At 36.2% G+C, this 12,230-nt stretch overlaps 1 protein-coding gene and 1 long non-coding RNA gene across 5 annotated transcripts in view; one reads left to right on the top strand and one right to left on the bottom strand.

The window, feature by feature from the left end:
• Positions 1-12,230, top strand: part of LOC108026757 (DEAD-box helicase Dbp80) — a 115,622-nt gene that overhangs the window by 42,822 nt on the left and 60,570 nt on the right. The window contains exon 7 of one of the 4 annotated variants that reach the window (XM_044092761.2): positions 5,546-5,724. The exons of the other annotated variants lie outside the window; for them this stretch is intronic. Within the exon in view, the coding sequence (XP_043948696.1) occupies positions 5,546-5,600 (55 nt within the window). The 3' untranslated portion in view covers positions 5,601-5,724. Of the gene's footprint in view, positions 1-5,545; positions 5,725-12,230 lie in introns of those variants that run through there. 4 annotated transcript variants of the gene reach the window in all.
• Positions 596-2,048, bottom strand: LOC122818546 (uncharacterized). Its single transcript, XR_006368047.2, has 2 exons — positions 1,258-2,048; positions 596-1,199 (listed from the first exon to the last, which is right to left on the bottom strand). It is a non-coding gene; the product is annotated as an uncharacterized LOC122818546 (long non-coding RNA).

Raw genomic sequence — 12,230 nt, 5'->3', positions numbered from 1 at the left:
ATTATTTATTTACACCTAGACAATAAAAAACTAAGCAAATTAAAGTTTTTTAGTCGTAATACTTTTTCTTTAAAACTTTTGGGCGAAAGAAGCAAAAAGGACTGCAGACCGATGGATCCCACGAAACGGCGTTGAGCAAATATTTTAATTTTCGCAAACTTTCTAATGAAATGCATGCGACTTTTTTTCCACTTTCATATTAGAACACTAGATGTTAATGTGTTTGTCGTATAAGCAATATTACAATTTCTGGCATCTAGTTGGGTATTGTGTTAAAAAATTGTAGAAGGTACAAAAAAGGTAAGAAGAAATTTTAAAATGCAAAAAATTTAGGTTGGAAAGCATAACTTCACTTTTAAGAAAAAATATGAATTTAGGTATGGCAGATTATTGTTATTGTTATCTGTGTTTTCGAAATGTATCGAAATACTAAATATTTTTTTTGATTATTTCCATGTGAAGGATTGTAACGAACTGATTTTGTACGTTCTGCTCGCTAAGAGATAAGTGCGGCTAGCTCAGTGGATTGTGTGAGTTCGTCCCACCAAATGTATATAAACGTGACCACCCAGTAGCTCAGTGAAAAAGCACAGAATTCACGTGTTCGAAATGGGTAATAAACCCAATAAACCCGGGTGTATTATTACGGGCGGCTTGGTAACTTGGGTGGCCTCGATATCGCCACTTGTGGCCCTCAATGTCTTCGACGTTTCTAGTTGCCTCGATTTCCTCTCGCCTCGTTGGTGCTCCAGTCCTGTAGCTCCCTGAAGATACTTGCTCGCTTGATAGGGAAGACGAACGACCGCCTGTCCCTTGCTCTGTCCCGGATGGGGTTTCTGCTCAGATCGCGCTAACAATCAAGGCCAACGCCAGGAAGCTGCCTCGCGCTCCACTTCGTTTCTGCGCCTAGTCTAACCGAATGTTCCACCCAAGCCTGAAGCTTACCGTCCGTGATGTTCCTGCGGGGCTCGCTCTGTCTTGCGTGGTTGTCGCGATGTGGTGTCATTCTTGCTGATGGCTGTGTGGACGTAGTGTGGCTTCTGGTAATCGGCGTCTATGGCAAACGCCGATCCGGGACTTCACGGGTTGGAACCGTACGCTCTCCTGGAAAAATACACTTGAGACCGTACTGATCGACCGCTTTCCCTTCTGGCTCGTTATATTCGGGGTTCGGACACGCCGCTATCGAAGTTCACGAGCTGGAACCGTAAGCCCTTGTAGAAAGCTCCACTCGAGACCGTACTGATGACCGCTTACCCTTCTGGATGATCGAGCCAGGACGTGCTCAATTCCACTGGACGCACGGGGCTCACGCCTGGGCACGCCAAGTAATGCTTGGGGCGAGTCACACTGGATTTAGACAGGCTTACCCTCGAGCTCACGAATTTTAGTCGTCGGCCTTCACTACTCAAACTCCGACAAACTCTACAGGCGTAACGCCAGAATTTCTTTGACAGGAATAAATATATTGCCTTGACCTAGCCGTGTGATGCCCTCTGGACCTAAACTACTCAATTCGGAGATTCCTAGTTTCCCAATACCTAACGTCTTGACGTAGCGATCTTGCTCCTTGTAGGCTCCCACGACTCTAATAGTTCCGGCCCCCTTGTAGTTTGCTTGGTTGTTTGACTATTCACTTTGATATCTGATCTTAATGCTTTTACTCCTCGTGATCGACTGATGCTCCAGCTGCCAGTGTCCTGCGGATTTATATAGGGCCTCCGGGAACCGTTATTTCCCTTTTGCGCACAGTCCGCTGAATTCCTCCATTACGGGTCCAAAGTCCATGGCTCCTATTTGAACCATTTGTCCTTCATGCGCAGCTTTAAACCGGAGTCCTGCCTAATGCTTCCGTACCGCTGGTTCCCGTACCGCTGGTTCCCGTACCGCTGGTTCCCGTACCGCTGGTTCCCACAAATTCTCCACATACCTGGTAAGCCAACGGCCATCTGCTGTTAATGCTGCTGGCATTTGTGTGGAGTTATATAACTCCTCACGTGATATTTTATGAACAGGGCTGATTGTTTTGGATATGAAGGCCGCGTTGCGATTTATGTTAAAATTTGGGTCTAAAATTGTTAAGAAACACTAATATGGTAGTACATCTGAACATCTATTCAAAAACGTCTATATAAATTCAAATAAAAAAAAAAAAATAAAAAAAAAACGATGCTGATGAACGCAGAATTCTCAGTATTACAAGATTATTTTCGCCAAGAAAATTAGCATGACAGCAACTTTGAATGAGCTTCTGAAAAAGTCAAGATTTCTTATGCGAAGCAAAGCAATCTTTAACTTTAAGGACACTATCACCTGTATTACCTCTTTAAAATCCAGCACGGTATTACACACGGATGTATGCAGCAGGCGTATCCTTATCCTTCACCGAAACACCCCAAACTACGTAACATAACTAAATCTGACTTTCCTTTATATATACTATTTACTTGAAGCAGATTCAGAAATATTAATGTTGCTTCTCAAGCTATGCTATTGTGACTGATTTTTATGCTGTGACGACTCGCAAGGTATCGCACGCTTGTGACTGTGACTGCAAGAATTGGAATTCAAACGCACTCATCGGCCAAAAGAGGAAATGCTTCGAGTACTGGATGACCAGACACCCAGTGCTTCCACGTACACTTTATTAAAATATATTTAAAGCGCTGTTCAGCGAAAAGGTTGTATGATGAGATTTTTCTGGATAATTATCGATATTTCACTACGACGTCAAGGCCTCAAAATTATTTGTTTGCTATTTCAGTTTCCTAGGTCACTTCTACCCATATTAATATTGATAATCGAATAATTAACAGCTTACATCGGCAGAAAAATGGAATTAGCTCCCAGCTTTTGACGTGGATTCCTTCATTGTGCTTTTCTTCCACCAGCATATATTCAATATAAACATCTGGCCTTCAAAAAAGTTTGTGCTTGTTGCATCCGGCACAAATTGACAGTCGGTCAATAAAAAATCCCGTGAAGATTGGAGCATAGATATTTAAAAAAAAACTTCCACGTGCTGTTCATGGTCATATATGCGTCTATTAATTTTATAATTATATGAACTTTACATTTCATAGTGCAGGGCGATGTCTTCCAGTCCAATTCTATTAAAATGACGGCAGATATCCGTTTTTTGTTTAAGTAGCTATACCGCGGAACCTGTACGTGAGGGAAAAGATGGTTTTGGACTTTTGCTACTAATAATAGGTTGTGGAAATTTTACAAGGTTCAATTTTGTGTTCCTTTGTTATTAAATTAGCTAACACAAGTCTTGACATAACTGAACAAAACAGGGCAATAAATAGCAAAGCAAACACACTTCAACTAACAAACAATATTAACATCACAACTACTGAGTGTGCGGTGAAAGAATGGTTAAAGATGGTGAAATTAATCCCAATCCTGAAAAAGTAAATGCTCTATCCGCATTAAGTCCTCCAAATACATCCACGAAGTTAAGACAACTTTTATGTATGGCTTCATATTTCAGTCAGACAATTTGTTCCATGATTCTCTAAACAGATGAAACCATTGTATCAGCTTCTAAAGTATATGGATTTCTTTGAAGGGAGAATCATGAAAATTTTCGTATAACATTATTGACTTGTGACTTGACAAGTGACCCGGTGTGGACCATATTCAACCCTGAGCTTCCGATGGTATTGCATACAGACGCCAGTGCGGATGACTATGGTGCAATGCTTCTTCACAGGATTGATAATGAACATCGGCTTTAGAATCAAAATATCATTCATATGAACTAGAGAACTAGTGATATATATTTTAATGCTATAAAAGATTTTCAACATTATCTGTATAGTAGAAAGTTCGTCGTCTATGCTGACTTCAATTCCTTAAAAGTGAGTCGTACCAAGGCAGAACTTACACCACTTGTACACCGATTGTCGTTATTACCTATTCGATTTTAAAGTGAACATAGTAAGGGGACTCAAATGGTACACCAGAAGCCTCGAAAACGATAAACAAAGTAATTTTAGTTCGCGTTGTCTTGGCAGTGATAATGGATAAGTGGCTAATTGCTGAACTGCAGAGAGACTTAGGTATAGTTGATATCATCACATAAATGAATAAAGGAGAGATGCAAGTTGACAGACCTACAACTTATGAAAGTAGAGCCGGTTGTATCACAAAATTCAGAGAACTGGCAGGACTCGTTACTTACCAGTGGTTCCAAGAGCCTTTAGGTGGTCGGTCATTAATCATGTACATGAGGCTATAATGCAACTTGGATGGCAGAAGGCTCTAAACAAGGTATATGAACAATATTGATTTGAAAGTATGTCGAAGTATGTCAGTAAGTTTGTGGAAAACTGTATAACCTGTAAGCTCTCCAAACACTCCAAACAGGCAAAGTACAAATGGAACTGCAACCCATTCCCAAGATAGAAATTTCCTAGCATACCGTACATATTGATATTAGTGGGAAGCTGAGCGGAAAAAATGACTTAAAGGAGTATATCATAGTACAAGTAAACGCATTCACCAAGTATGTTTACCTATATCACACACTGAATTTATATTTATATTTGGATTCCGAAAATTGTATCAACGCAGTAAAGTCAGGTATATCACTTTTTGGGGTTCCTAGCAGTATTATTGCAGATCAAGGTAGGAGCTATGCCAGTGGTCGATTGCGTGATTTCTGTTCATCAAATAAAATTGAGTTACATTAAATCGCAACCGGGGCAAGCAGGGCAAACGGCCAAGTGGAGCGAATAGAAAGGACAGGAATGTTGACAACAGTTGAGACAAGCGAACGCTTTTGGCAGGTGGCATTGATAGATGTCCAATTAGCTATGAATTGTACTACTAATCGAGTGACTAATTTCAGCCCCTTAGAATTATTAATAGGAAAGCAGGCAAGACCTTTGGGCATGTTACTCATAATATCTGAACCTTGGATAGATTAGGAAGCTAGGGCAGAAGCTAAAGAGAATATGGATAAAAATGCAAAGTATGAGAAGAGTAGAGTAGATTAAAATAAGGCAAAAATTGTGAGACATGGGATTGGCGATCATGTCTTGGTAAGTAGTGAAGAACTGCATCAAACGAAGTTGGATCCCAAGTTCAAGGGACCGTTTGTTGTATTAGAATTGCTAGAAGGTGATCTTTACCTGTTGAAATCATTGACTAATAAAAGAACATACAAGTATTCACATGAGAGCTTGCGAAAATTACCAGAGAGGAATGGCGTTGAAACAGACGCAGAAGATGAGTTGAGATCTGACAACTAAGAGGGGTGCACAGGGCATCATACACAGAGGTTAAGTTTAATCTAATGAGAGATTTCGGCACTAAAGGTGCATATCGTCGCAAGTGGCGGCAAGAGCCTGTACTGTGTTGCGGTAAATTGTAAATGCCAAATGGTCGGGTTTGCGCAGAAGATTACAATCTACTAATGAGAAAGAATTATCCTGTCAAACTGTCATTTAAAAACACAAAAAGTGTATTGAGGGTTTAAAAAAAAGAAAAGAAATGTCATGATTAAAGTTAATGAGTAACTTCGAATTTGTTTCAGATTAGCAAAATATGATGCCAATTTAGTGTTAAGCCATGCACACGAGGACGTGTGATAGTCAGGATAGCCGTGTCGAGAGAAGTAGCAATAATAGTAATGTATGTAATGTAATGTAACTGAGAGAAATCTGTCATTTTAAATAAAGAGTTGAGGCGGATTGTTGCTTCGCAAAATTCATAGATGTGGCAAGACTCGTTGCCTAGCAGTGATTCTTGGAGCCTTGTGGGCCAAAATTGTGGAGAACGGCTCTGGAGGAATCTGAAGTCACGGCGCTAGCCAGCAAGATCAGCGATTGGGGACAATATTTTTTGGGGTTTAATTGCAATCACCAAACACACAACTAAAAGCTCAACAGGGTTGAGTTCCACTTAAGGAGCAACCACCAAACATGTGGTTTTACCGCCCAGTTGTCTGTGACCGCGCTCTAAAGCCGTCTATTTTTCGCTTAACGAATTGCGATTGAGAATTATAGAAAGGAACCGAGTTTCATCACGAAAAAGTGGCTCAGATGTAGCCGAGTTTTGGTTAGTTATCACGTTTCGACTCGATAAAGAATAGAAAAAAAATTGAAGACGTAATGGCAAAAAATTTGTTGTTGATGTCTCTTACACCCAACCTGGTAACGAAAAGAAAAAAGCATAACCATTACACCCCATATCAAGGAAGCAATAAGTTTCGTGATTGAACTCAAATTTATATCCTCAAAAGTACAAAATTAACTAGAATTAGAGTCAGACCCAACATAAAAATTACTTTACACAAGTTCATTAAATAAGACTATTAAGAATTGTATCGAGAGAAAACTCCAGACAGATTGTATAATTCTTTATCTAAAAAAGATATCACAAATCTTGCTAACTTAAAAGAAGCAGCAATGATTCTAGGCCATTGGGATGCAGACCCATTCGATAACTATAAACCCAGACGTCATGACAATCGAAGGTATTCGGGAGGTTCTCACCAAAATTATTATTATCAAAAGCTTAATTCTCAAAATTATCCAAGGTATAACCATAAAAATTCAAGGGATAATAATAATTCAAATAATTCATCAAACCCACAAAATTCACAAAATAAAAATCAAATTCCCACTACGAACCACGGTAATTATCAGGAGTTTAAGAGAAACCTAGATCAAGGCAGGGCACAAAATCCTTTAAATTTCCAGGCATCTACTTCGAATAATTCTCCTAGTGCACCTGTTAAAAGGCAAAGGGAAACTGACAGTGCACAGAATAGGATGGATGTAAATTTTCAGCAAACGGCCTCGGATACGGAAAGTGTTGCCCATATGTCAGAGTAATGATTAAGGGTTAAGGGAAAACTCCTTAGAGCTATGATAGATACAGGGTCATCTATCAATTTAATGACAAAGAATTTCGCAGAAACTAAAGAAGAGAAAGAAGAACTAAAAGTGTATACAATAAATGGATCAATGGAATTTAATGAAAGTGTAACATTAGATCCTTGGAAAATCTGTCCCACTAAACAGAAATTTATTTACATAAATTTTCTGACAATTACCATATTTTGATAGGCAGAGATTATTTAAAAGAAAGTAAAACAAAAATAAATTGTGAGGAAGAAGTAGTGATGTTAGGAAACACGTTACTTTATATAAAGTATGGAGAAAATGATATGGAAAAGTATAAGACCGCAGTAAAATGCCTTAATCCACCATCGTTTGACAAGAAAATTGAAAAAGATAAAACCGCATTAGAATGCCTTAATCCACCTTTGTCAAATGACCAGTCATTTAATTTTGCCATAAATAATGAATTAAAAGAATATTAGTTTAAAAAAGGTTTTATTTGAATTTAATGACATCCAGTACAAGGAAGGTGAAAATTTGACTTTTACAAGTCTTATTGAACGTTCAATTCAAACCAAGCATGAAGATCGAGTATATAGGAAAAAAACTACGAGATGCCAATTTTAAATTACAATAAGATAAATGCGAATTTATGAAAAAGGAAACCGAATCTATGTCACGTAGTAACCAATAGAGGTATAAAACCAAACCCAAAGAAAATAAGTGCCATTATAAATTTCCCCATACCAAAAACCCCAAAAGAAATTAAATCATTTCTAGGACTGTGTGGATTTTATCGGAAATTTATACCGAATTTCGCAAATATTGTAAAGCCAATGACTATGAAATTAAAAAAGAGTGCAACAATTAATATTAAACACAAACCATACGTAGAAGCATTCGAAAAAATGAAAGTCTTAATTACATCCGACCCTATTTTAATTTATCCCGACTTTAACAAACCATTTTTTTAACAACAGACGCAAGTAACATGGCGATAGGAGCAGTAATATCACACACTCATAAACCAGTTTGTTATGCCAGCTGAACCCTTAACGCATTATCTAGAACCAAGATAGAAGAAATCATGTTTACGCACTATGTTGAACAGGACATACAAGACAAAACAGATAGTAACGCAGACGCAACAGTGCACAGTGCACAAGACAATCAAAACTATATTTCTATTACCGAGAAACTATTGAATTATTTCTCTCGACAGATTGAATTGATTAAAGGAAACGAAGGTACGACAGAAGTGACACACTATTTTCATAAATTAAAATTTAAAATTATTTATAAAGAAATACAGATACTTCAGCGAAAGAAATAATTAAAGAGTATTTATTCACCAAAAAGAGTGTATTTTATTTCCATGACGACTCAGATTTTATCATATTCCAGAAAGCTTATGTAGAAATTATAAGTGCAAATTACTTAACGAAACTAGTGAGATGTACAACAAGACTCGAAGATATTCTGACGTAAACAGACTTTAAAAAAAATTCTAAAACGACACAAAAAACTTCTACACTTAGGGATTGAGAAAACTTCCAAATGGTTCAGAGAAAAAATATTATTTCCCTGACTATCAAAAATTAATTCAAAATATAATAAATGAATGTAAAATTTGAAATATTGCCAAAAAAGAACATAGAAATGCTAAAATGACATTTGAAATTACTCCAACCAACAGTTTTTATCATGCATAGACGTATATTTCAAATTTGCTACTTTAGTGGAATTAACAGGTAGAGATTGGTTAGGAGCCAAAAGAGCAATTATGAAAGTATTCAATGAAATGGGAAAACCCCAAGAAATTAAAGCGTAGCTTTACATAATTGGTTAAACTCAGAAGGAGTTCAAATCCAAATTACAACTAGTAAAAACGGTATTTCATATATAAAAAGATTCCACAAAACAGTAAATGAAAAGTTAAGAATCATAGGAAGTGAATCAGATATTGAGAATAGATATACAAAATTCGAACTAATCCTTTATATTTACAATCCTAAAACCAAACATTATGCTACAAATCAGACACCAGCTGATATTTTGTATGCAGGAACACCAGATTACGACACACAAATAAAGAAAAGTACAGAATTGAAAAATATAAACAAGCACCATTTGTGAAGTCTAAGACTACAAACCCATTAAAAAAAATACGTACTTTAAAGAAAGTTGACGAAAATCATTTTAAAGAAACTAACAGGGGTAGAAAAATAGTACATTATAAAACAAAATTTAAAAAGAAAATTAATAAAAGCAAATATGATAATAATTCCAACGGAAGGAAACGAACGGGGCAATGAAACCAACAATTTTCTCTATTATATTAGCAATTAGTAATTCAATTGACAATCAGACAAAGTATTGAGATAAATCCTATAAAAGAAAGGATACCTCATATTTAAAACAGGATCAGTAGAAATCCCAACTAATTAAGAATACCATTTTTTAAGCGTAAATAGAACGAAAACCGAACAAATATTTGAACATTTGAAAACCTTTTGAAACAAGCCGAAGAATTCAATGATGTCATTCAAATCCGATATTTAGTAGAGAAACTTAGGAGAGAAATTAATGGAATTACAATAGCTCAACGCAGTAAAAGAGGTTTATTTAACATTGTAGGATCTGTTTATCTATTCGGAACTTTAGATCAAGTTGATAAGAATGAAATGGAACAGAAAATTAATAATTTAATAGACACTTGTGCCCAGAATACTGATTTAAATATGATAATAGGTGTTATAAACAATGGAATTGAAATAATCCACCTGAGGACAGGCCAAATTCACCGGATGGAAGAGTGACATATCCGTAGCACCACGCACTCCTATGCACATATCCATAGCACCGCACTCCTATGCACATGTCCACACATACATACTCACATTATACAGTCACCTTCGAGACATCCTCTAAGAAATAAGAATCCAAATTTAATTGTAAACAAGCCAATGGAAAAATACCAAACTATAATCAAGCCAGAGGAAAATTACCATGAAACAAAAAACCTTATCTTATAGACTAAACAAAAAGGAGCCGCGGTTCTGACTATCGGCACGTTCCTACAATTCAGGTCACTCATATTTCGGGACCCAAATGTGGAGTCTTAAGTCTAAAGTTAGAGTCACTCAATAGCAACAAAATCCACTCACAAAAAGCTCTAAAGTTCAAAACCGAGGTATCATAGTAAATGAATTAGGAGTTAGAGAGCGAGTTCAGTTTGAGATTTGTCAATAGCAAGTCGGTGTTCTTCCATTCTAAAAATATTTTAACCAGTTTAAGAAGAAATTTAAATAAAGTCTTTATAACCGTGCAATGGGTATAATGATTTGAGTCAGATGTTTGCAATGCACAAGAAGAGTCAATCTAGCCATGTCCGTCTGTCCGTCCGCCTGTTCGTCCGTCTGTCTGTCCGTCCGTTTCTACCCAAACTAGTCTCTCAGTTAAAAAGCTATTAGACTGAAACTTTCCCAAAAGTTCTATTGCAGGTAGTATATAAGTCGGAACCACCCGGGTCGGAAAACTATCTTATAAATATTAAATTTTATCGGAAAATTGGTGTTAAAATATAATAAAAATATTAAATCTTCGGTGTTTTTTTAACATAATAATTTGAAATAAAAACTTTTAATTAGTTCTGAATTTCGAATTGAATTTTATCAAAATCGGACGGATATATCATATAGCTGTCATAGGAACGATCGGAAAATTGGTGGGAAAATAATATGAAACAAATTATAGCTTTGGTGCTTTTTGACATATAACCTTCTAAGCTTGGAATAACATTTTTACATTAGTTCTGAATTTCGAATTAAATTTTATCAAAAACAAAATATATTTGACATATTATTTTATAATATTGGGAATATAATTTTTTTTTTAGAATTTCGAATTTAGGTTAATAAAAATCGGACTACCTTAACATAATGTCAACAGATGTCAAATAAATGGTCTGAAAAAAAATGATATATTTATTTTTTAAATCACTGAAGTCAGCAGCAATTCTTAAAAATGTTATATGGTGTTACTAAAGTTTTTTATTTCTTATAACTGCAAGGGTATACAAACTTCGGATTGCCTTTCTTGTTTTTAATAATAATAATAAAATTGATGACATTAATGAAGTTGAAAATGAATACAAAATGTCATACAAACAAAAAATAATCTGCAGGACACATTTGAAATAGGGCATTCATCCAGATTTCCAAATTTGGGGTCTCTAACTTTATAACTGCTTAGAATTTTCATGTTTTGTCCCATTTTTTGTGGGCGGAGCGTGGCGTTGATACGCCCACATTTTTAAAATACCTTCCAATAGTCATAACCATCATTATAAAAAAAACTTGCATTAAAATATCTTGTTAATTTCAAAAATATTATTTTGGTCACGGAAACTGTTCAAATCCAATATAGTGCAGAGGTCGGATGGACAAGGTTAGAGATTGAGCTTTTAAAAGCTACTCTCTGATTCCGGTTCGATTCCGGTTCTGATTCCGGTTCGATAAATATGTTGTCCTAGCAAGTTTTTTTATTAATAACCGATGGTTCACGAAATCAAAAGTCTTTCTGAAGTCTGCACTAATTTCATTGGTTTGATAAATATTTTTAAAAGAGTTTCTGATGATTGAAAAAAATTCCAGAAGATTCGTAGTCGTTGACTTTCGTTTCATAAAGCAATGCTGAGACGGGGACATTGTTGAGTTGCGTGGGTGCTGTAACTGAGCGCTAATTAACTGTTCAATCGCTTTTAGTTTTGCATTACTACCGTTGTGGTATTTAATAACCGTTTTGAAAAAGTTTAGCTAACGGTTTTAACAAGGCATCAGCACATTTTTGTATTGTGCACAGCTCGGTACAAGATCAGGTGCCCAAGAGAAAGACAACTTGACTGTTTAAAGGGTTTGAAAAACGTCATCCTCACTAATGAATGGGATAAAAATACAATTGGAGTGAGGAAGAGGGTATGGATAGATGAATGAATATCGGAATCATAAGAGGCGGATGAAGTGTCAAAGTGAAAACAACAAATTCTTGTGATTTTTGTTTCGAACTAACAAAAGCATAGAGATGTTTGGGGTTATCTTGTAATTCGGTTCTACAATGGTTTAGGTAATTACTGCAGCATTCGGAATTACGGAATGAGAGGAAAGAGAATTGATGTGGGAACCAGGGCGGCTTACAAAATTCGTATGCAGAAGGAACTGACGGGACAAACATAACGAAACCTGAATATAGTGTTCAAGGTATTCAATATAAAAGGGGTCGTCAATGGAATTTATGAAGGACCAATCGATTTCGGATAAATGCCTATTCATTTCAGTGAACTTAGCTCTACGTAATCAACGAAAGGATGCTGGT

The sequence above is a fragment of the Drosophila biarmipes genome, unplaced genomic scaffold (genome assembly GCF_025231255.1).
Source record: "Drosophila biarmipes strain raj3 unplaced genomic scaffold, RU_DBia_V1.1 ptg000017l, whole genome shotgun sequence".
Classification (NCBI taxonomy): domain Eukaryota; kingdom Metazoa; phylum Arthropoda; class Insecta; order Diptera; family Drosophilidae; genus Drosophila; species Drosophila biarmipes.
This window is presented reverse-complemented; position numbering and strand designations above follow the sequence as displayed.